The 25,308-nt window shown below is 42.3% G+C and overlaps 1 protein-coding gene across 1 annotated transcript in view; it reads left to right on the top strand.

Annotated features, from left to right (window-relative positions):
• The first annotated feature begins 2,946 nt into the window (after positions 1 to 2,946).
• LOC112248851 (reticulon-4 receptor-like) overlaps positions 2,947 to 25,308 on the top strand; it is a 120,123-nt gene continuing 97,761 nt past the window's right edge. Inside the window, exon 1 of the mRNA XM_024418203.2 lies at positions 2,947 to 3,507. Within this exon, the coding sequence (XP_024273971.1) occupies positions 3,486 to 3,507 (22 nt within the window). The 5' untranslated portion in view covers positions 2,947 to 3,485. The remainder of the gene's footprint in view (positions 3,508 to 25,308) is intronic.

Genomic DNA, 25,308 nt, shown 5'->3' with positions numbered 1-25,308 from the left:
TATTACCTATATAGTGCACTACTTTTGACCATGGCCCATAAGGCTGTGGTCAAAAGTAGTGCATCATAAAGGGAATAAGGTGTCATTTGGGATGCATATTCGTGAATAATGCACTGCAGTGGTAATGTGGGTGTCTTGGAGATTAGAGACTGTACTCTATAATGAGTTGAGAGGAAGCAGTAGAATCAGTAATGATATATCCCCCACCCGCACACTGACATATGGACATAAAAGGAGGCTGGAATTAATTCAAGATCTCCACAGTGATATTCCTGAAAACTACAGTGCATTCAGAAAGTATTCTCACCCCTTGACTTTTTTCACATGTTGTCTAACAAAGTGGGATAACAATGGATATAAATGTAATATTTTGTCAATGATCTACATAAAATACTCTAATGTTAAAGTGGGAGAAAATGTCTAAAATCTTAAAAACATTAATGGAAAATAAAACACGAATATATCTTGATTAGATAAGGATTCAACCCCATCAGTCAATACATTACCCTTGGCAGCGATGACAGCTGTGAGTCCTTCTGGATTGTACAAGATTTGCCAATTTATTCTTTAAAAAATTCCTCAAGCTCTGTCAAGTTGGTTGTTGATCAATGCTAGTCAGACATTTTCAAGTCCAGCCATAGGTTTTCAAGCCGATTTAAGTCAAACTGTAACTAGGTCACTCAGGAACATTCAATGTCGTCTTGGTAAGCAACTCCAGTGTATATTTTACATTATGTTTTTGGTAATTGTCCTGCTGAAATTTACATTTGTCTCCCAGTGTCTGTTGGAAAGTAGACTGAACAAGGTTTCCCTCTAGGATTTTGACAAGCATACCCATAACATGATGTAGTCACCACTATGCTTGAACATGTGAAGAGTGGTACTCAGTGATGTGTTGTAAAGGATTAGTTCCAAGTGAAACACTTTGTATTCAGGACAAAAAGTACATTTCTTTCCCACATTTTTTGCAGCATTACTTTAATGCCTTATTGCAAACAGGATGCATGTTTTGAGTATGTTTTACTCTGTACAGGCTTCCTTCTTTTCACTTTGTTGTTTATGTTAGTATTGTGAAGTAAAATACAATGTTGTTGATCCATCCTCAGTTATCTCCTAACACAGCCATTAAACTCTGTAACTGTTTTGAAAATCACCATTTAAACATAATTCCTCTTTGACATTATGGGGTATTGTGTGTAGATCAGTGACACAACATCTCCATTTAATACATTTTAAATGCAGGCTCGAACACAACAACATGTGGAAAAAGTCAAGGGGCGTGAATACTTTCTGAAGGTACTGTATGTGTACGGTGAGACTACCTGGTTGCTACACGATCTACCCGATTCCATTCTGTGATTTTATTTGACCATGGGAAAAAGAGCTACAGTGTTAAAAACTGTAATATGGGTATGACTTGAGCCCCAGCCAGGTGTTAACTTAGGTTTAAGTCTCTCAGTGCTTCCGTACAATGGGTGACCTTTGCTCTTCCAGGTTACAAAAGTAATGTTACCCATGCCAACTGCCAACCTATCTGGCCTGTACCGCAAAGCGTTTCATAGAAGGCTCTGCAGGGTATTCTATTAGTGTGATTCAATAGCAAAGGTGATTGGGCTTATCCCCCCCGGTTTACAGTCTACCCACAAATTGTATTCAGCAATCCATCATTGCATCATCTCACCTGTCAGATATGATATTCTTTAATCTCTTGGTTTTAGTGTCTGTAGCTTAAAATACACCATGACCTGTACTGTGGCCAGAAGTAAACTAAGACCACATATGTTGGCATTATGGCTGATGCTAGAACACAGGCATCAGAAGTGCATTGTTCAGTCTGATTGACTCAAATCAGATGCAAATCAGATGCTATTCTCTCTTGTATCTTCTATTGAATTTGGTCTACTTTATAAGATATACCAGAAAGTTTTTTTTTTTAAAACATTTGTTGTATGTTACGAAATCTGGTAGCTTCAATTGCACTATATCCAGTTTGTTGCCCCAAGACTATAAGGTGAGAGAGAACATCTACCACAGCATCTGGTGTTGTCCATAGTGGTGAAGGACCACGTTATAACTCGGTCTACCGCTAGGGGGCGCATGGTACTTAAAAATAACAGTGAGTCTTTACTGATCAAAATCACTTGGGTTTCAGTAGGCCTGCCTGCACACAGCACAGGGATTTGGTACTCTCTCGGTCCAATCAATCTCAACACCATGCGTCGATTGTGCTCAATATTCAATCACTTTTTAACAGCAGTTTGTATTACATCAAATAGCTGTTGGCCGCATCCACTCAAACGTTTCGCATGATCCCCAGAAGCTTTTTTTGTGCACTTGTGTAGTCTACTGTAGTGTACACCTAATGACGGTGCGAAAATGTATCTGACAGTAGGCTATACGATCTCAATTAAAAAATAAGACCTCGATGGTTCACTTGGTGAATGTTAAACTGTGATGAATATTTGGGAGATTTCTAACAGAATAGAATTGTGTATTACTTTTTACTGAAATAACAAAAGCTTATATTTTTACGTGTAGGCTATATAATTACGTTCAGTCAAAAGCTCATTCTCAATGCAGTTCTTATTGGCGAGTCAAGATCCATTCCGTCTAGAATGTTTAACAGTCAGAACTGCGTTGCCACATCCCTACCATAGTTTATTTTGCCTGGTACCGTAAAGCCTGATCCCATAAAGCCATTCACATACACAGTGTAATTTTTTTTTTTTTTTTTTTCGTATGCATGTGTGTGCTTGCTTGAACATGTCTGATCCAAATAGATTCCCAGCACGTCAAACCACCCGAATCTTATAAAACATTCATTAGCGTGCAGTCCCTGATCCAGACCCATAAAACATTAATCTTTGGACTCTCTCTCTCTCTCTCTCTCGATTGAGTGCCCCTCTCTTCCCGCCCCGCCCTCTCTTTTTTCACGACTCCATGCAAACGCATACTGTATCTTGCATGGCAGTGCGGCCAATATACAACCATACACAGCGGTTTCTTCTCATTTCGGCCTACCTCGTTCGGATTACAGCCTGGTAGAAATCAGACAGGATATGTACCACAGTATCCATGGATTTATTTTTGATTTTTTTCTGTCTATTTTTGATTTTCCAAATTCTGGAACTTTGAGCTTCTTTGTGTGTTTTTTTGTTGCTTGTTTGTGCGTCCTTTTGGAAGGGTGCTCTGCGCTCCCGTGCGTTGTGTGTTGGTTGAAAGGTCCCAGTTTGGATATTACACTCTAGTTTTTGTCTTCGCTCACACTGGCCCAAATGACTGAGCGCTGATCCAGCCTTCTGTCGGCTTCAGCAGGAAAACCTCCGTCTAAAGTTTGAATATAACCGTGGCTTAGGGGGTCCGTGACTACACAGTGAACTGGATTTGCAATTATCTATCGATTGCAACCGAGAGCGGATATACAGTCTCTGGAAACAGAGTTCCCTCTGCTGGATTTATTCAACTGCTGGATTTATTCATAAATCATGAAGACCAGTCTTGTTGAGGGTAAGTACACAGATAACCAACCGCCCAGAAAGTTGTTTATAGGCTTCATTGACTAGGATGGTGCAGGTGCATGATTGTAAATTAGGCTATGGACTAATACAATTGAAATAGAGCAAGGTCATGCGCTCCGCATGCTGCTGCTACATTCATAAGGTAACGTGAAGGGGACCATTTGGACAAATCTGAAATATTTCTTATTGAATTTCAAACTAGCATACTAAACATAATGCAATTTGACTCAGTGCTTTGTGAAAGCAAAGTTATCATTATATAAGGATACCTCTTACCTACATAAAAATGATTTACAAAATAGAATAATGCTCTCTGTTCGTCTAGCTCTGACACCTATAGGATCAATAATGTTCAAATTTGAGTGGGACAATCGATTTGTAAATCTCCTGTTATGGATAGTCATTCATTCATTGCAGTAACAAACAACCTCACACTGAGTGACTTTGATGGTATCAATAATGATGATACATCTGACATTCTACCATAAGCCTATTTGACCAAAGGACAGTTGCATCAGTATATTTAGACAAAGCTTGCAATAACAATGTGCCGATGGGATTTCGTAACTTCGTCTATACCTATTTTGGCCCATTGCTGCCATGGCCATTAGGAGCTGCTCTTTGATGAAGTCTGCAGATGGTCTGCTTGGATGCTCAGACCGATCGGATGATATCGCTGTAACTGCTTCTTTACCAATGATTGATTGTGTATTGGTGCCCCGCCCTTATAACAAAAACATAATGAACAATTTCAGATATAAATAATAATAAATCATGTAAAACGTTCACGAAAGTCAGACATTTGGTTTTTGGCCACATGTTGAAGTTTCACATTAACATTTTTTTTACACGTTTTTTTCCCACATTCTTATTTACACCACTTCCCGCTTCATCTGGTCACCCATCCAGAGACCTACTCGGTTTATCTGCAGAGGCAAAACAGCAGTGAGATGCAGGGTGCTATGCTGGTGGAATGAATCTGCTAAAACTTTCAGCTGGAAAAAGAGCAGTAAAAGCGAAGGCCAGAGTAACATTACCAAAGCTAGGGAAAATTGCAACCACACTCAAATCAATAGACTACACTATGGATGCAAGGACTGACCATCCATAATGTAAAAATTGTCGTTTTAAAAAGATTGAAGGCTATACACTGTTTATTTGCATTTACATTGTTTACAAACATTGGAGTAAATGTGGAGTTTTCTTACATGTGGAACTGCAAGTTTGATTTTCGCTTTCACATGTGAACATGCAATTCCACATGTGAAAGTGAGATTGTCATGTGGAGTTTTTTTTTTACATGTGAAATGATGAATGTTTCACAATTCACACCTGAGGTAAAAACATGCTTTTCTCCTCACGTGAAAAGGTGGTCTTAACATGTGGTCTGAACAAAATGTAATACATGTGAAAATGTGGTTAACCCTTTGACACATACAATCATACATATTTGTGATCATTGTTGAGTGGTCCCTGCAGCATATGATCACAAATATGTGATTGGAACAGTAGCAACAGAACGTATGATGCAACAAACGCGTCTAAACGGCGATGTTGTCGGAAAAGCATCTGAACAATGTTTTGTACTGATGGGAAATAAAGGTCTTCACAAATGTATTCCTCAATTTCACCTTTTATTGTGAAACATACAAGCAAAAACATCCAAACATCACATGGAACACATCCATAGCTAAACTCATTCCATAACCCATTGTTGTTTACTGTTTTCTTGTCTTTTTCTTTTTTCTCTTTAGTTCATTCTCTTGGTTGTTGGTGCATTGGGGGGTTCTTGGGGTGGGGAATGGAACTAATTGTATTTTTTATTTTATTATGCTTCGGGGGGTCTCAAATGGTTGAGGGACAGCTATTGCGGAACTGTGGGGGGATCTTGGAGGGTTCAGGTTCACGTTTTTTGGCCTGGTTGGCGACCCGTCAACGTGCCCTGGAGCAGGGCATTGACCCTGGATGCTTCTGTGTGTCCCTCTGAATGGGAGTCTGTTGGATGACTGGTATGGTGTAGTTGTTGAGCGGCTTCACTGCAAGTACATGGTATGTTTCGGATATTCAATAATGAAAAATTCTACAAATTAAATTTTAAAAAATTAAAAGAACTGGAGCACATATCTTGACAAGTCGTTTACCATTACCCCAAATACAAGCCTACTGCCTAGCTTAACCGTAGCTGTCACGTTCTGACCTTAGTTCCTTTGTTTTGTCTTTGTTTTAGTATGGTCAGGGCGTGAGTTGGGGTGGGCAGTCTATGTTCCTTTTTCTATAATTTGGGATTTCTGTGTTTGGCCTGGTATGGTTCTCAATCAGAGGCAGCTGTCAATCGTTGTCCCTGATTGAGAACCATACTTAGATAGCCTGGTTTCACTTTTAGGTGGTGGGTGATTATTTTCCGTGTCAGTGTTTGTGCCAAACGGAACTGTTTCGGTTTTGTTATTTCACGTTGTCGTTTATTGTTTTGTTCAGTGTTCATTATTCTTATTTAACAATATGGACACTTACCACACTGCGCATTGGTCCTCCGATCCTTCCTACTACTCCTCCTCGTCAGAGACAACCGTTACAGTAGTGCGAAAGCTAAATAGGTATGAAACCATTTTATGGGGGTTTTCAATTCCATGGGTGGACGGTGTTGTGTGAGGATATGATGCAGGAAATATTACTATGATGGGTGATTTATCAATCGGAGGCAAACATAGGAAGTTTATACTCTAAATAAAAATAAATACCCCTGGAAATGGGGGTCTGAGCTGGCAACCCTGATGTTCCAAAGTTACAATCTGATGCCACGTTCAAAACAACTGGGAACTCGGAAATCTCAGACTTCAGACTTCAGTACATTCAAGACACCTGGGAACTCTGAAAAAAACTAGCTTTGACTGGGAAGAATCATTTGAACGGTCATCCAAGAGCGCCGACATGAAGCTCTCTGATGTCAGGACTTTATCCTAATATTTTTCAGAGTTCCCGGTTGTCTTGAATGCACCGTAAGTCAGTCGAGTGAACTATCCCTTGTTATAACATCTTTGGTCTTACAGACGCTTACGTGACAACCAGAAAGCATTGAATGATGTCAACAAACATGGCGCCACACACAGCCGGCAAGTAACTTAGCATTAGCACATCCTAATCAGTACAACCATCAAAGTATGTGTCTGATGCAATCTAAGCAAAAACGGAATGCATGATTTGTCACCTGTACTTGAAAATGTGAATAAATAAGTAAATGCATTATGTCCATACATACACTACTGGTCAAAAGTTTTAGAACACCTACTCATTCAAGGGTTTTTCTTTATTTTTACTAATTTCTGCATTGTAGAATAATAGTGAAGACCTCAATACCATGAAATAACACATATGGAATCATGAAGTAACTAAAAAAGTGTTAAACAAATCAAAATATATTTTCTATTTGAGATTCTTCCAAAAGCTACTCTTTGCCTTGATGACAGCTTTGCACACTCTTGGCACTCTCTCAACCAGATTCACCTGGAATGCTTTTCCAAAAGTCTTGAAGGAGTTCCCACATGCTATGCACTTGTTGGCTGCTTTCCTTCACTCTACGGTCCGACACATCCCAAACCATCTCAATTTGGTTATGTTGGAGGCCAGGTCATCTGATGCAGCACTCCATCACTCTCCTTCTCGGTCAAATAGCCCTTACACAGCCTGGAGGTGTGTTGGGTCATTGTCCTGTTAAAAAACAAATGATAGTTCCACTAATCGTGAAACAGATGGGATGGCGTATCGCATACGTATGTATGTATGTATGTATGTACGTACGTACGTACGTACAGTAGGGAGAACAATTATTTGATACACTGCCGATTTTGCAGGTTTTCCTACTTACAAAGCATGTAGAGGTCTTTGAATTTTATCATAGGTTCACTTCAACTGTGAGAGACGGAATCTAAAACAAAAATCCAGACAATCACATTGTATGATTTTTAAGTAATTAATTAGCATTTTATTTCATGACATGAGTATTTGATACATCAGAAAAGCAGAACCTTTGTTTGCAATTACAGAGATCATACGTTTCCTGTAATTCTTGACCAGGTTTGCACACACTGCAGCAGGGATTTTGGCCCACTCCTCCATACAGACCTTCTCCAGATCCTTCAGGTTCCGGGGCTGTCGCTGGGCAATACGGACTTTCAGCTCCCTCCAAAGATTTTCTATTGGGTTCAGGTCTGGAGACTGGCTAGGCCACTCCAGGACCTTGAGATGCTTCTTACGGAGCCACTCCTTAGTTGCCCTGGCTGTGTGTTTCGGGTCGTTGTCATTCTGGAAGACCCAGCCACGACCCATCTTCAATGCTCTTACTGAGGGATGGAGGTTGTTGGCCAAGATCTCGCGATACATGGCCCCATCCATCCTCCCCTCAATACAGTGCAGTCGTCCTGTCCCCTTTGCAGAAAAGCATCCCCAAAGAATGTTTCCACCTCCATGCTTCACAGTTGGGATGGTTTTCTTGGGGTTGTACTCATCCTTCTTCTTCCTCCAAACACGGCGAGTGGAGTTTAGACCAAAAAGCTTTATTTTTGTCTCATCAGACCACATGACCTTCTCCCATTCCTCCTCTGGATCATCCAGATGGTCATTGGCAAACTTCAGAAGGGCCTGGACATGCGCTGGCTTGAGCAGGGGGACTTTGCGTGCGCTGCAGGATTTTAATCCATGATGACGTAGTGTGTTACTAATGGTTTTCTTTGAGACTGTGGTCCCAGCTCTCTTCAGGTCATTGACCAGGTCCTGCCGTGTAGTTCTGGGCTGATCCCTCACCTTCCTCATGATAATTGATGCCCCACGAGGTGAGATCTTGCATGGAGCCCCAGACTGAGGGTGATTGACCGTCATCTTGAACTTTTCCATTTTCTAATAATTGCGCCAACAGTTGTTGCCTTCTCACCAAGCTGCTTGCCTATTGTCCTGTAGCCCATCCCAGCCTTGTGCAGGTCTACAATTTTATCCCTGATGTCCTTACACAGCTCTCTGGTCTTAGCCGTTGTGGAGAGGTTGGAGTCTGTTTGAGTGTGTGGACAGGTGCAGTTAATACAGGTAATGAGTGGAGAACAGGAGGGCTTCTTAAAGACAAACTAACAGGTCTGTGAGAGCCGGAATACTTTAAAAAAATGTATCTTATTTCACCTTCATTTAACCAGGTAGGCAAGTTGAGAACAAGTTCTCATTTACAATTGTGACCTGGCCAAGATAAAGCAAAGCAGTTCGACACATACAATGACACAGAGTTACACATGGAGTAAAACAAATATACAGTAGAAACAAGTCTATATACGATGTGAGAAAATGAGGTGTGATTATTTTATTTAATTTTACTAGGCAAGTCAGTCAAGAACAAATTCTTATTTTCAATGACAGCCTAGGAACAGTGGGTTAACTGCCTGTTCAGGGGCAGAACGACAGATTTGTACCTTGTCAGCTCGGGGATTTGAACTTGCAACCTTCCGGTTACTAGTCCAACGCTCTAACCACTAGGCTAACCTGCTGCCCCAATAAGGGAGGTAAAGGCAAAAAAGGCCATGGTGGCAAAGTACATACAATATAGCAAGTAAAACACTGGAATGGTAGATTTGCAGTGGAAGAATGTGCAAAGTAGAAATAAAAAATAATGGGGTGCAAAGGAGCAAAATAAATACAGTAGGGAAAGAGGTAGTTGTTTGGGCAAAATTATAGGTGGGCTATGTACAGGTGCAATAATCTGTGAGCTGCTCTGACAGCTGGTGCTTAAAGCTAGTGAGGGAGATAAGTGTTTCCAGTTTCAGAGATTTTTGTAGTTCGTTCCAGTCATTGGCAGCAGACAACTGGAAGGAGAGGCGGCCAAAGAAAAAATTGGTTTTGGGGGTGACCAGAGAGATATACCTGCTGGAGCGCGTGCTACAGGTGGGTGATGCTATGGTGACCAGCGAGCTGAGATGAGGGGGAACTTTTCCTAGCAGGGTCTTGCAGATGACATGGAGCCAGTGGGTTTGGCGACGAGTATGTAGCGAGGGCTAGCCAACGAGAGTGTACAGTTCGCAATGGTGGGTAGTATATGGGGCTTTGGTGACAAAACGGATGGCACTGTGATAGACTGCATCCAATTTGTTGAGGAGGGTATTGGAGGCTATTTTGTAAATGACATCGCCAAAGGTTGAGGTCCTGGTTGACAGGAAGCTCAGCCCCGGTGATGTACTGGGCCGTACACACTACCCTCTGTAGCGCCTTGCGAAGGAATGCCAAGCAGTTGCCATACCAAGTGGCGAGGGCCCATGCCACATTGTTTTTTTTGCCTCCAGAGGGGTAAGAGGTCTTGTGCCTTCTTCACAATTGTGTTGGTGTGTGTGGACCATGGTAATTTCTTACTGATGTGGGAACAAAGAACTTGACCTGCTCCACAGCAGCCCTGTTAAGGCCACTCTGCTCACGCAATATGTTGTGTACACTCCTAAAAACACAGGATTATAGTAAGAAAGCATCAGATTACAGTAGCCTATAGTGTGTTTGTGTATCACAACTCCAAATCAAAAGGACAACATCTATTTGTGTATTCCATTTGATGTCCACAGCTGATATAAAATCATTTGTATCCCATTTCATTGGCATGCAACATGGAATGGCTCCCCAGTGCTCTATAAGCAAATGTTCATCATTCACTTTCTGTTGTGATTTAGTATTATGCTTAATGACACACGACCAAATGTGCTGATATCTCAGTGAGTTGTACAGTTGTAAATTGTACATTTCAAAAGCCTTTACTGTGAATGGATTCATCAAATAGACTGTCGTGTCATGTGTTTAAACTGTCACAGCCAAAGCAGGTTTAATGTATGCTATTTCTCATTCAGCCAGCATATGATCAAATACCAACCACCTCCCCTGGAGTAGCTGTTGCTCTGGGGCTTCTTTCTTTTATTTCCTGTCAATTGCCAATCAAAGCCAATGTAGGACAAACTAATGGATAAAATCATTATATGGAGCTGAATGATTTAATTTCATGAGCTTTTAAACCCAAACAATGAGGACTCTGCTAATATTTTGGCAACAATTTGCCATTTGCTCTATTTTTGTAAATAGGCTGCTTGAAGTGACAAAATATGAGGTAGCAGAATGTTTGGAATATTAGAGCTGAAAGAATGATGGAATAGAAACATGAAAAACAAAGCTTGATTAGCATATACACTGCAATAGGTATGATCAAACATCATATTGGTATAAATTCACACTAAGACATGGCAGCTTCTGTATTCTAAAAGGGAATTTAAAATAGATTTCTGAATGGGCGTGTTTGAGAGGTACTGGGAGAGAGGTAGGAGAATGAGGCAAGAGACAAGAGGGAGAGAGAGGGGTTATAGAAATAGAGAGCCTGGAGGGAAAGGCAGAGAGACAGGAAAGGGGGGCAGGCAGTTAGAGTGTGTGTGAGAGAATGATTATTTCCAAGCTCAACTTCTATTTGAGTGAATTCTCCTCAATTGTTTCCTATTAGAAGACAATACATACTGCCAATGTATTAGTAATGTATCTAAAAGCTTTGGAGGGTGCATATTATGAAAGATGAGGTTGAGAGGAGAAGGTAGTAAGAGGGAAGGAGCGAGAGTGGGAGGAGGAGGGAGAGAGAGAGACAAGATGAAGAATAGAGTGAGAGAAAAAGAGAGAGGAAGAGAGAGAGGGAGAGAGCGGGCTGAGTGAGAGAGCGGGCTGAGTGAGAGTGCAGGGGTATGTAACACCAAGAGAGACGGAGAGAGAAAACAAACAAGAGTACATTCCACATTTCCCCTCCACGCAATGCAGTCCCATGTGCAGGGACATTTCTATGGGGCCCTAAGCGACATTTGGATGGGGGGCAAAAACATTTAGTAGCCCCCCTCATGGCGGCAGAGAGACAAATATGCCGTTTTAAAGTACATTTTCCTACACATTTTTCCATGGGGTGCAGGGAAAATGTTGCAGTTTTAAAGTACATTTTCTGCAATTCTACACATTTTGCCATGGAAAGGAGTGAAAATATTAGTTTTAAAGCTACAAACATGGATCTCAATTGGACCAGTATTGTCGCAGCAAAATAATCATGCAACAACAGGATTTTAACATTTAGTCCATAATGTTGCTTGATTGGTAGTTATTAGCTTGTTATTTTAGCTGATAACTTGCCAAAATTAGCCTACATGAAAAATGCAATAGTGTTAATAAAACCTTTTGTTCGTGCAAATTTTCAGTGAAATATGAATGTATTTTCTGCATTGAAAATTCTCAAATTAAGATCCTATGTAATTTCGTGCAGTTCTACACATTTTGCCATGGGGTTTTGTGAAAAAAAATACAGTTTAAAAGCTAATTTCCTGCAATTTTGCCATGTTCATATGATATCTGAGTGAGAAATCAATGGGGGCCCCCTCGAGGTCAGAGTCCCTCGTTACTACAAGGTTTAGATAGTTATTAATCTAGAAAATGTTAGCTGACAATGGAGTGTCGCAGTGCATCTCTGAACAGAAGTGTCATTACAGACCCTGGTTCGATTCCAGGCTGTTTCACAACCAGCCGTGATTTGGAGTTCCATGGGGCGGCGCACAATTGGCCCAGTGTCATCCGGGTTAGGGTATGGCTGGGGTAGGCCGTCATTGTAAATAAGAATTTGTTCTTAACTGACTTGCCTAGTTAAATAAAGGTTCAATAAAACATTGAAAAAATTGACAGTGACTGCTGATGCACTACTTTTGTATTCTACTATCTTAACTAACAGGAAGTTGAGACTCCTAGCAGAACTCAGCTATGCGAAGAGAAGATCTCTGCCTCACATACTCTCTCAAAAGACCTTCGCTTAAAAACAAAAAAGCAGCAATATAAAAAGCAGCAATATAACAATGTTACTGTTGAGACACTGTAGAAACAACATAAATCAAGAAATCTGAAAATGAAATATTTTTGCAGTGGTCTTAGTCAGGCAATTTTACATCTAAATAAGATGTTCGGTGCAGTGGAAAAGTGGAAAACTAGTTGTCTCTTGTTGAATGACAGCAAACACTTAATTGAAGAATCCTGTCCATAATTTCCACTCCTACTAGGAGTAGTACTGTTGACCAATCACTGACGAAGGGGTGTAGACTTCGGTTCCGAACACTAAAACAAACAAAAACATAATAGTTTTTTTGTCATATGCGCAAACTATTTTGACTGGGAGGAATGCGACAGGCTTAATCGGCCACTTATTGCATTTATGCCTAGATAAGGCTCTGCCCATGTGGATACAGTAGTGCTGATAAAATGTGTTGCTTGTGTGTGCTCCTACCCAGGATGATCTAATTGAGGTTCTCCAGATAGGGCAGTATGCTAAACTGGATTGGCTGTGATTGGCATTAGGCCAAAAAATTGGCAGAACTCTTCCCCATGAGGTTTAAGATAAACCTCCCAGGGGTCAATTACAGTCAGCACAACATATGCTTTGGTGTTAAGCTGATACGCAACCCAAGGCCCAATTACAGATAGAGGAAGGAAACACTTTAGCCCGGTAAGAGGGAATCCTGTACGCAATTAAAAAATCATAAACAAACCTGCCAGGGAAAGATTGTGACCACATTGTTATCACATTATTTCTCCAGAGTTTTTTTCTAACGAATTGCATTGCATCAATGTGCCTTTTGATTTAATTTGTTAAAATGCAACAACAAACTGTTATTTTTATCCTTGGTTTCCAGCAAAATTCGACAACAGCATTTTTCAAGGTTTGGTTGATTTCAAATTGAAGTCATATTTGTCAACATTGGAGGTTGATATGATGTCTTTGCATAGTGGGAAGTATATAATCTACAACAGTTGGAGGAGAACACAACCACCATGTACAATGGCAGTATAAGTGAAGTCAACCACCATTTCTCCTTCTCCCAAATCCATTCAGCTGATGTTCTGAAAGAGCTGCAAAATCTGGACCCCTACAAATCAGCCGGGCTAGACAATCTGGACCCTTTCTTTCTAAAATGATCTGCCGAAATTGTTGCCACCCCTATTACTAGCCTATTCAACCTCTCTTTCGTGTCGTCTGAGATTCCCAAAGATTGGAAAGCAGCTGCGGTCATCCCCCTCTTCAAAGGGGGGGACACTCTTGACCCAAACTGCTACAGACCTATATCTATCCTACCGTGCCTTTCTAAGGTCTTCGAAAGCCAAGTCAACAAACAGATTACCGACCATTTCGAATCTCACCATACCTTCTCTGCTATGCAATCTGGTTTCAGAGCTGGTCATGGGTGCACCTCAGCCACGCTCAAGGTCCTAAACGATATCTTAACCGCCATCGATAAGAAACATTACTCTGCAGCCGTATTCATTGATCTGGCCAAGGCTTTCGACTCTGTCAATCACCACATCCTCATTGGCAGACTCGACAGCCTTGGTTTCTCAAATGATTGCCTCGCCTGGTTCACCAACTACTTCTCTGATAGAGTTCAGTGTGTCAAATCGGAGGGTCTGCTGTCCGGACCTCTGGCAGTCTCTATGGGGGTGCCACAGGGTTCAATTCTTGGACCGACTCTCTTCTCTGTATACATCAATGAGGTCGCTCTTGCTGCTGGTGAGTCTCTGATCCACCTCTACGCAGACGACACCATTCTGTATACTTCCGGCCCTTCTTTGGACACTGTGTTAACAACCCTCCAGGCAAGCTTCAATGCCATACAACTCTCCTTCCGTGGCCTCCAATTGCTCTTAAATACAAGTAATACTAAATGCATGCTCTTCAACCGATCGCTACCTGCACCTACCCGCCTGTCCAACATCACTACTCTGGACGGCTCTGACTTAGAATACGTGGACAACTACAAATACTTAGGTGTCTGGTTAGACTGTAAACTCTCCTTCCAGACCCATATCAAACATCTCCAATCCAAAGTTAAATCTAGAATTGGCTTCCTATTTCGCAACAAAGCATCCTTCACTCATGCTGCCAAACATACCCTTGTAAAACTGACCATCCTACCAATCCTCGACTTTGTCATCCTCGTCATTTACAAAATAGCCTCCAATACCCTACTCAACAAATTGGATGCAGTCTATCACAGTGCAATCCGTTTTGTCACCAAAGCCCCATATACTACCCACCATTGTGACCTGTACGCTCTCGTTGGCTGGCCCTCGCTTCATACTCGTCGCCAAACCCACTGGCTCCATGTCTCTCCCTTATCTCAGCTCGCTGGTCACCATAGCATTTCCCACCTGTAGCACACGCAGGTATATCTCTCTAGTCACCCCCAAAACCAATTCTTTCTTTGGCCGCCTCTCCTTCCAGTTCTCTGCTGCCAATGACTGGAACGAACTACAAAAATCTCTGAAACTGGAAACACTTATCTCCCTCACTAGCTTTAAGCACCAACTGTCAGAGCAGCTCACAGATTACTGCACCTGTACATAGCCCACCTATAATTTAGCCCAAACAACTACCTCTTTCCCAACTGTATTTAATTTTTATTTATTTATTTATTTTGCTCCTTTGCACCCCATTATTTTTATTTCTACTTTGCACATTCTTCCATTGCAAAACTACCATTCCAGTGTTTTACTTGCTATATTGTATTTACTTTGCCACCATGGCCTTTTTTGCCTTTACCTCCCTTCTCACCTCATTTGCTCACATTGTATATAGACTTGTTTATACTGTATTATTGACTGTATGTTTGTTTTACTCCATGTGTAACTCTGTGTCGTTGTATCTGTCGAACTGCTTTGCTTTATCTTGGCCAGGTCACAATTGTAAATGAGAACTTGTTCTCAACTTGCCTACCTGGTTAAATAAAGGTAAAATAAAATAAATAAATAAAATAAAAACCCTGATGAAGGTTAAATACCAAAACGTTTCAACAATAAAGAAGCTCTTTTGAAGTGAACTTCAATTGTTATCCAAGAGCGGCTGAGTATTTTCCTTTCTTCAGTTTGCTCTTCTGTTTGTGCACCTTGTCTTGAAAGCAAGGTACAGTATACACCAGGTTTTACAGTTCCTAAATGGACACAGTCTGAGTAATTCCATCAACGTCTCTGGTGGCTATAATAGACAAAACACACTGCCGATAAACAGCTTACAGCACCGGGGGACCTTTTTCTGTTAATTTTCAGATGATTCTACGTGTTGATTCGCAACTGTTTGTCGCCACCAGAAGGTGATAGCTCATTCATCTTAGCGGTGTCTAAAAATTAAGTTCAAGTATCTTTAAACCTGACCTAAATTCTAAGGAACAGCAACACATTGGACACAAGAGGCATCCTTCACACTAAGTGCCTAAATGACCAGCAAGGAGATACCCTCTCACATGAATCAACCACAGATTCCATAGAGAATACTGCAACGGGGTGCTAGAGGTGTTAGTTAGTGGATAGTATTGGATTGCAATTGGAAGGAAGTCTCCACTGATTGTGAATCTTCAGGGTAATAGTTCTGTCACAAATGGCACCCTATCCCCTGGTCAAAAGTAGTGCACTAAATAGGGAATAGGGTACCATTTGGGACAAAGCTTCTTTAGTGAATCCTGATTAACTTCAGTTCTTCAGGGGAACCCTTTGTAATTGGCTCGGCAGGCTAGCCCTCATGAAGAGCTGTGTTGATGTTTACACACAGAGAGAGAAAGCAAGAAAGGCCCCAGAACCATCTCTGCAGGTTAGCCCATGTCTTTCAAACCCGTCATTACTAATCAGTAGACCGAGAGACTAAGTGGATAAATTTAAGAAAATTATATTCGTTTATACAGAAAATAAGTAGAGAAAAAACAGCCTGCTGAGAGAATGTAATGTAATTTAGATTATATGGTTCTAATCCCCTCTTTGGGTTATCCTGACTGTTGGAATTTTATATTTGGAAGGGACAAGGTTCTGGGATGCTACAGCGACGGCCTATGAAAAATGTAGTTCCTCCATCAATTAACCGACACAGGATGCATTTTTTATTTGTCTCTTTCTTCAGGGTAGGGCCTATAACCCCTCCAGGAACCGGAATGAAATTTGAGTTACGCAACAGATTTATTTATGTGCTTAAAAAAATCCACTCTAACATAAACGGTATCATAATCCTTTAAAGAAGCCTACGCATGGCAGGCAAGATCAAAACCTCACCAATGTGCTCACAGCAACATCATGCAATATTATGACAGGTCACATGCAAGGGAAGTATGTGGATCAATATGCAGATCAGATGCTCAATTTACTTCACACGCCAGATATGATACATCATACAGCCAACCATCTGACCAACCACACAAAGCCCCCGGGGGTATCCACTATCTCATTATCTCCACTATCCATCACATCTGTTGCATCTGATGCTCCTATCATGGTAATACATGGGGGGCCTCCCGGGTGGCGCAGTGGTCCAAGGCGCTAGCTGTGCCACCAGAGACTGGGTTCGAGCCCAGGCTCCGTCGTAGCCGGCCGCGTGGGGCGGCGCACAATAGGCATAGCGTCGTCCGGGTTAGGGAGGGCTTGGCCGGCATGTACTTGTCTCATTGCGCACTGGCGACTCCTGTGGTGGGCCGGGCACAGTGCAAGCTGAAAAAGGGGGTAAAATATATTTTTTAAATACACTACATGACCTAAAGAATGTGGACACCTGCTCATTGAACATCTTATTCCAAACTCATGAGCATTAATATGAGGCTGGTCACCCCTTTGCTGCTACAACAGCCTCCACACTTCTGGCTTTCCACTAGATGTTGGAACATTGCTGCTGGGACAGCCGCAAGAGCATCAGTGGCGATCCAATTAATCACATAGGTGTGCAAAGGGGGTTGAGAGGTCAGTCAAGTTCTTCCACAGATCTTAACAAACCATTTCTGTGTGGACCTTGCTTTGTGCACAGGTGGCATTGTCTTTCTGAAACAGAAAAAGGCCTTCCCCAAACAGTTACCACAAAGTTGGAAGCACAGAATTGTCTAGAATGTCATTGTATGCTGTAGCATTCATATTTCCATTCACTGGATCTAAGGGGCCTAGCCCAAACCATGAAAAACAGCCCCAGACCATTATTCGTCCTCCAACAAACTTTACAGTTCGCACAATGCATTGGGGCAGGTATAGCGTTCTCCTGGCATCCGCCAAACCCAGATTCATTCATCGGACTGCCAGATGTTGAAGCGTGATTCACTCCAGAGAAAGCGTTTCCACTGCCCCAGAGTCCAATGGCAGCGTGCTTTACACCACTCCAGCCAACGCTTCACATTGCGCATGGTGACCTTAGGCTTGTGTGTGGCTGCTCTGCCATGGAAGACCATTTCATATAGCTCCCGACTAACCGTTCTTGTGCTGACGTTGCTTCCGGAGGCAGTTTGGAACTCGGGAGTGAGTGTTACAACCGAGGACAGACCATTTTTAGAAGCTACGTGTTTCAGCACTTGGCGGTACCGTTCTGTGAGCTTGTGTGGCCTACCACTTCGCGGCTGAGCCGTTGTTGTTCCTAGACATTGCCACTTCACAATAACAGCACTTACAGTTGACCTGGGCAGCTCTAGCAGGGCAGACATTTTATGAACTGACTTGTTGGAAAGGTGACATCCTATGAAGGTGCCACGTTGAAAGTCACTGAGCTCTTCAGTAAGGCCATTCTACTGCCAATGTTTGTCTACAGAGATTGCATGGCTGTGTGCTCGATTTTATAAACTGTCAGCAACAGGTGTGGCTGAAATAGTCAAATCCACTTATTTGAAGAGGTGTCCACATAATTTTGTATATATATATATATATATAGTGTACCACTTTAGCCCTAGAATGCATATGTGCATTGGTCGATGACTCTTTGAACTAACTAATTGATGGGACTGCCCCTCTTGTTCTCTCTCACACGCATAGCCACTCTCAGGGAGGCTTCAGCATACAGAGGCCTATCTGGCAGAGCTGACACAAAGAGTTAATGCAGTGTCATCTCTACTTTGTACAAGTCTCTGTAATGGCATGACCAATACAGTACCATGTCAACTAAATTAACCTTATCTGCCACAAGGCACATACGATGTCAAGTGAAGTGTCATGGAATTATTGTAATCAAAAGGAGAGACATTTCTTTAAAACAAGTAAACTTTCTTATTTAAGTACTGCGGTAATGGAGCTTGTCAACGAGCCCCCTGTAGGTTATTAGTTGAGAGCCCAGTCAGCAGGACTAAGCCACAGCATTTTCTGGCAAAGTCCATCCTCCTGGATGTTCATGACATATCACAGATGATGGAATTTATACAAAGGCACATTTTGATCTCCTGCAACAGACATCAAAATTGACATGGCGCCAAATATTTGTCTCTAGTTAATTTACGGCTTGCTTGTACAAAAATACTAATGCATCCTAGAATACTAAATCCTTTCTTTAAAGAAACTGGAGATTGGTTCTCCCTGTTACTGACAGACAAGCACACAGACACTAATCATGGAATGGAATGTTGCCTTGTCACCAATCCATCGTAAATCTACTGTCAGTGTTAAATCTCCCAGAGGCCCACTTTCAGTCCACACACACAGATGAGTGTTCTAAAAATCCCCTATTATGTTGCATAAAACAACCATTTGATGCAATAACAGTATTAAAACATAATGTTGTAATTTCAGTTCTGACATAAATCAACAAGGACTATCGGGAGTCGGGACCGTCCGGTGTATATCATGGTTTATGTGCATCCCATTAAAGTTGCATGGTTTAATCTACCTGGGGTCAACCTGTCTGTGTCTATCAGACACAGAGGGTTAATGCTTTGTTCTTTGTACTCTGCCGGCACAAGGCGCATATAGTACATTGCCATGTCAACCAAGTCAATGCCAGGGTAAGTCAACTCAACCAGACCTATCGGGACCTGTTCGTTAATGCCATGTCCTTCGTACTTGCACGAGTACATACAATGAAAAGTATGACAAGTCAAGTCAACCCTATCTAGACTGAACGGTGCATGTCCTGATTGCCTTCATATGAAAGTTGCATGGTTAAATGTACAAGTGCCCAGACATGAAAGGGTGCATTTCAGGGCGCCGGTGCGTTCGGTTCAGTTTGTAACGGCAGATTATGCCACAATGGAGGGACTTGACTGATGTCTAGTAAATTGTTAATAAGACAGAGCAGAAGCAGCTCTTAAATTAGATGGTAGAACAGAGCCTTTGTCAGGCTTATAACTCAGGCACATGGACTAGCACTGCTCTTTCTCTTGTCAGCCTGGGTATACTGCTCTGCTCTTAGGGCGCTTTCACATATCCACTTATGATTCAGGGTTCTAGAGCGCTCAGTACCCTCATCCACGCTATAAAGCATGTGTGAAACGCAAACGAACCCTGGCTGAAATGAATCCTGGACCAGCGTGAGTTGTGAGTCCAAGATACAGGACCAAAATACCAGGTATTGTGGCACGGCAGCACGAGAGGCCATCTTTTTTTTATACCCTTTCTAAACAAGCTAGCTACTGTATCTAACGTCATGTAAAATGTGTGTCTTGCTAAGCGCACCCTGAAATTGTTATTTTCAGGTCTTGTGAATGCAAAACTTTTTCTGTAGAATTCTCACAAACGCTCCAGGAAATCAAACCAGGGTACCAAACTTCATGTGATAATGTCCTTACTGTCGCTACTACTCCAGGGCCTGGGTTGGTACTTTCAATTAGGACAAGTTAGTTGTTAAGAGTAGTAACCAGAGTGCAACTTCAACCCATACTCTACAGCAAGGAGGTCTGAAACACCTTTCCCTCAGGTGCTAGGGAATGAACCCTCTGCATGGCCAATTAATAACTTTACTGTAATCAATCAATTAAGCACCAGGGAGGAATTAAAACCAGAAAGGCTATGGAACCAGGAGTGGAACCAGGAATATTCCTGCTCTACCGTGGTGTTTGGTCCTGTATAGACTGTAGAGCATTCATACAGTGTATATCGTGCCCTTCATATCCAATTGATCATGTTTATAGATCTATCTTTCCGATACCAATCATGGTTTAGAATTGCCATTCTGTTTGTTATGATGGAAAAATATGTTATTGGATGAGTGTTAGTGGTCAGCTGTAGAGAATTCCCATTTCTAATATCAAAGTTGACATGCTTTGACAGGTTTTGCAGCCCAGGCAGTCCTGGGTGTTTGAATGGTGGTTGTATTTTAATGGCTGTGATATTTCCAGCAACAAGACGGCTGTGAATTGATGATCAGCCATGATCTGATAGGAAAGGGATCAACAACAACATTTCAGAGATAGATATGAACATTAACTCAGCAAAAAAAGAAACGTCCTCTCACTGTCAACTGCGTTTATTTTCAGCAAACTTAACATGTGTAAATATTTGTATGAACATAAAAAGGTTCAACAACTGAGACATGTGACTAACAGAAATGGAATAATGTGTCCCTGAACAAAGGGGGTCAAAATCAAAAATAACAGTCAGTATCTGGTGTGCCCACCAGCTGCATTAAATACTGCAGTGCATCTCCTCCTCATGGACTGCACCAGATTTGCCAGTTCTTGCTGTAAGATGTTACCCCACTCTTCCACTAAGGCACCTGCAAGTTCCCGGACATTTTGGGGGGGGATGGCCCTAGCCCTCACCCTCCGATCCAACATGTCCCAGATGTGCTCAATGGGATTGAGATCCGGGCTCTTCGCTGGCTAAAGCAGAACACTGACATTCATGTCTTGCAGGAAATCACGTACAGAACGAGCAGTATGGCTGGTGGCATTGTAATGCTGGAGGGTCATGTCAGGTTGAGGGTACCACATGGGGGAGGAGGATGTTTTCCATGTTAAGCACAACATTGAGATTGCCTGCAAGGACAACAAGCCCAGTCCGATGATGCTGTGACACACCGTCCCAGACCATGACAGACCCTTCACCTCCAAATCGATCCCGCTCCAGAGTATAGGCCTCGGTGTAACGCTCATTCCTTCGACGATAAACGTGAATCAGACCATCACCCCGGATGAGACTAAACCGTGACTCATCACTAAAGAGCACTTTTTGCCAGTCCTGTCTTGTCCAGCGACGGTGGGTTTGTGCCCATAGGCAACGTTGTTGCCGGTGATGTCTGGTGAGGACCTGCCTTACAACAGGCCTACAAGCCCTCTGTCCGCAATAGCTGAGAGAGGCTGGACAGTCTGAGCACTGATGGAGGGATTGTGCGTTCCTGGTGTAACTCGGGCAGTTGTTGTTGCCATCCTGTGCCTGTCCCGCAGGTGTGATGTTCAGCTGTACAGATCCTGTGCAGGTGTTGTTACATGTGGTCTGCCACTGCGAGGGTGATCAGCTGTCTGTCCTGTCTCCCTGTAGCGCTGTCTTAGGTGTCTCGCAGTTACAGACATTGCAATTTATTGCCCTGAACACATCTGCACTCCTTGCAGCATGCCTAAGGCACGTTCACACAGATGAGCAGGGACCTTGGGCATTTTTCTTTTGGTGTTTTTCAGATTCAGTAGAAAGGCCTCTTTAGTGTCCTAAGTTTTCATAACTGTTTCCTTAATTGCCTACCATCTGTAAGCTGTACAGTCTTAACGACTGTACCACAGGTGCATGTTAATTAATAGTTTATGGTTCATTGAACAAGCATGGGAAACAGTGTTTAAACCTTTTACAATGAAGATATGTGAAGTTTTTGGGATTTTTAAGAAGTATCTTTGAAAGACAGGGTCCTGAAAAAGGGACGTTTTTTGTTGTTGCTGAGTTCATATATATTTCTGGCAATATTTATCTCATTAGTATGTGAGGGAAAATGTTGGTCTCAATGAATTTCTCTGATCTGTTTCCTCTTCTGTATAAATTGTTACTCGTAGTTACTGGAAAATAAAGAGACTGAAGGGAATTGGATATGGATGGTGATTTTTTTAGAATCCTGTATGTGCTCTTTGTGTGGAACTCTGCACTGTTTTAGTGGTGCTATTCTATTCATTCTTAGCTTTTTTTCTGCATTCTGTTCTATTCATCTTCATTCAAACTGAAGTTTAAAAGATTCAGAGGGAATTCTTGACTTGCATATATTGCAGCGGTTTTGTATGCTGATTTCAGTGACTGCATCTTCTACTACATTTGTAAAAAGATAGCTTTCAAGTCTTTAGACCTAAACTCTGACAGATGAGCATACAGACAGATAGAGATACACTGTAAATAGACTAATCAAAAGGTTGATACTCAGCTAGAATGAATATAATGACATTCTCTTTGAAATGTAATTCGTTCCGCAAAAACTTTTTGGGGGTGAAAACCTGTTGCCTAGAACCATTCAAATAATCCAACTCAAAGTATTTCAGTGTTCAATACTTAAAGTAATAAAGTGACATCACCACCCATATGGTTATCTTTTTAAGTTGTAAATACTTAACTGTTTTGTATTTTATTAACTTTTTGACACTAACTTGCAGTATTTAGTCTGAACTATAACAATCAAATCAAATGTATTTATATAGCCCTTCGTACATCAGCTGATATCTCAAAGTGCTGTACAGAAACCCAGCCTAAAACCCCAAAAAGCAAGCAATGCAGGTGTAGAAGCACGGTGGCTAGGAAAAACTCCCTAGAAAGGCCAAAACCTAGGAAGAAACCTAGAGAGGTATCAGGCTATGAGGGGTGGCCAGTCCTCTTCTGGCTGTGCCGGGTGGAGATTATAATAGAACATGGCCAAGATGTTCAAATGTTCATAAATTACCAGAATGGTCAAATAATAATAATCAGAGTAGTTGTCGAGGGTGCAGCAAGTCAGCACCTCAGGAGTAAATGTCAGTTGGTTTTTAATAGCTGATCATTAAGAGTATCTCTACCACTCCTGCTGTCTCTAGAGAGTTGAAAACAGCAGGTCTGGGACAGGTAGCACGTCCGGTGAACAGGTCAGGATTCCATAGCCGCAGGCAGAACAGATGAAACTGGAGCAGCAGCACGGCCAGGTGGACTGGGGACAGCAAGGAGTCATCATACCAGGTAGTCCTGATGCATGGTCCTAGGGCTCAGGTCCTCCGAGAGAGAGAAGAAAGAGAGAGAATTAGTGAGAGCATACTTAAATTCACACAGGACACCGGATAAGACAGGAGAAGTACTCCAGATATAACAAACTTACCCTAGCCCCCCGACGCATAAACTACTGCAGCATAAATACTGGAGGCCGAGACAGGAGGGGTCAGGAGACACTGTGGCCCCATCTGATGATACCCCCAGACAGGGCCAAACAGGAAGGTTATAACCTCACCCACTTAGCCAAAGCACAGCCCCCACACCACTAGAGGGATATCTTCAACCACCAACTTACAATCCTGAGACAAGGCCGAGTATTGCCCACGAAGATCTCCGCCACGGCACAACCCAAGGGGGGGCGCCAACCCAGACAGGAAGATCACGTCAGTGACTCAACCCACTCAAGTGACGCACCCCTCCTAGGGACGGCATGAAAGAGCACCAGTAAGCCAGTGACTCAGCCCCTGTAATAGGGTTAGAGGCAGAGAATCCCAGTGGAGAGAGGGGAACCGGCCAGGCAGAGACAGCAAGGGCGGTTCGTTGCTCCAGGGCCTTTCCGTTCACCTTCACACTCTTGGGCCAGACTACACTCAATCATATGACCCACTGAAGAGATGAGTCTTCAGTAAAGACTTAAAGGTTGAGACCGAGTCTGCGCCTCTCACATGGGTAGGCAGAGCATTCCATAAAAATTGAGCTCTATAGGAGAAAGCCCTGCCTCCAGCTGTTTGCTTAGAAATTCTAGGGACACTTAGGAGGCCTGCGTCTTGTGACCGTAGTGTATGTGTAGGTATGTACGGCAGGACCAAATCAGAAAGATAGGTAGGAGCAAGCCCATGTAATGCTTTGTAGGTTAGCAGTAAAACCTTGAAATCAGCCCTTGCCTTAACAGGAAGCCAGTGTAGGGAGGCTAGCACTGGAGTAATATGATCACATTTTGTGGGTCTAGACAGGATTCTAGCAGCCGTATTTAGCACTAACTGAAGTTTATTTAGTGCTTTTTCCAGGTAGCCGGAAAGTAGAGCATTGCAGTAGTCTAACCTAGAAGTAACAAAAGCATGGATTAATTTTTCTGCAGACAGAAAGTTTCTGATTTTTGCAATGTTACGTAGATGGAAAAAAGCTGTCCTTGATACAGTCTTGATATGTTCGTCAAAAGAGAGATCAGGGTCCAGAGTAACGCCGAGGTCCTTCACAGTTTTATTTCAGATGACTGTACAACCATCAAGATTTATTGTCAGATTCTGCAGAAGATCACTTTGTTTCTTGGGACCTAGAACAAGCATCTCTGTTTTGTCCGAGTTTAAAAGTAGAAAGTTTGCAGCCATCCACTTCCTTATGTCTGAAACATACAGTGGGGGAAAAAGTATTTAGTCAGCCACCAATTGTGCAAGTTCTCCCACTTAAAAAGATGAGAGGCCTGTAATTTTCATCATAGGTACACTTCCACTATGACAGACAAAATGAAAAAAAAATCCAGAAAATCACATTGTAGGATTTTTAATTAATTTGCCAATTATGGTGGGAAATAAGTATTTGGTCACCTACAAACAAGCAAGATATCTGGCTCTCACAGACCGGTAACTTCTTTAAGAGGCTCCTCTGTCCTCCACTCATTACCTGTATTAATGGCACCTGTTTGAACTTGTTATCTGTATAAAAGACACCTGCCACAACCTCAAACAGTCACACTCCAAACTCCACTATGGCCAAGACCAAAGAGCTGTCAAAGGACACCAGAAACAAAATTGTAGACCTGCACCAGGCTGGGAAGACTGAATCTGCAATAGGTAAGCAGCTTGGTTTGAAGAAATCAACTGCGGGAGCAATTATTAGGACATGGAAGACATACAAGACCACT

The sequence above is a fragment of the Oncorhynchus tshawytscha genome, linkage group LG04, assembly GCF_018296145.1.
Source record: "Oncorhynchus tshawytscha isolate Ot180627B linkage group LG04, Otsh_v2.0, whole genome shotgun sequence".
Taxonomy (NCBI): Eukaryota; Metazoa; Chordata; class Actinopteri; order Salmoniformes; family Salmonidae; genus Oncorhynchus; species Oncorhynchus tshawytscha.
This window is presented reverse-complemented; position numbering and strand designations above follow the sequence as displayed.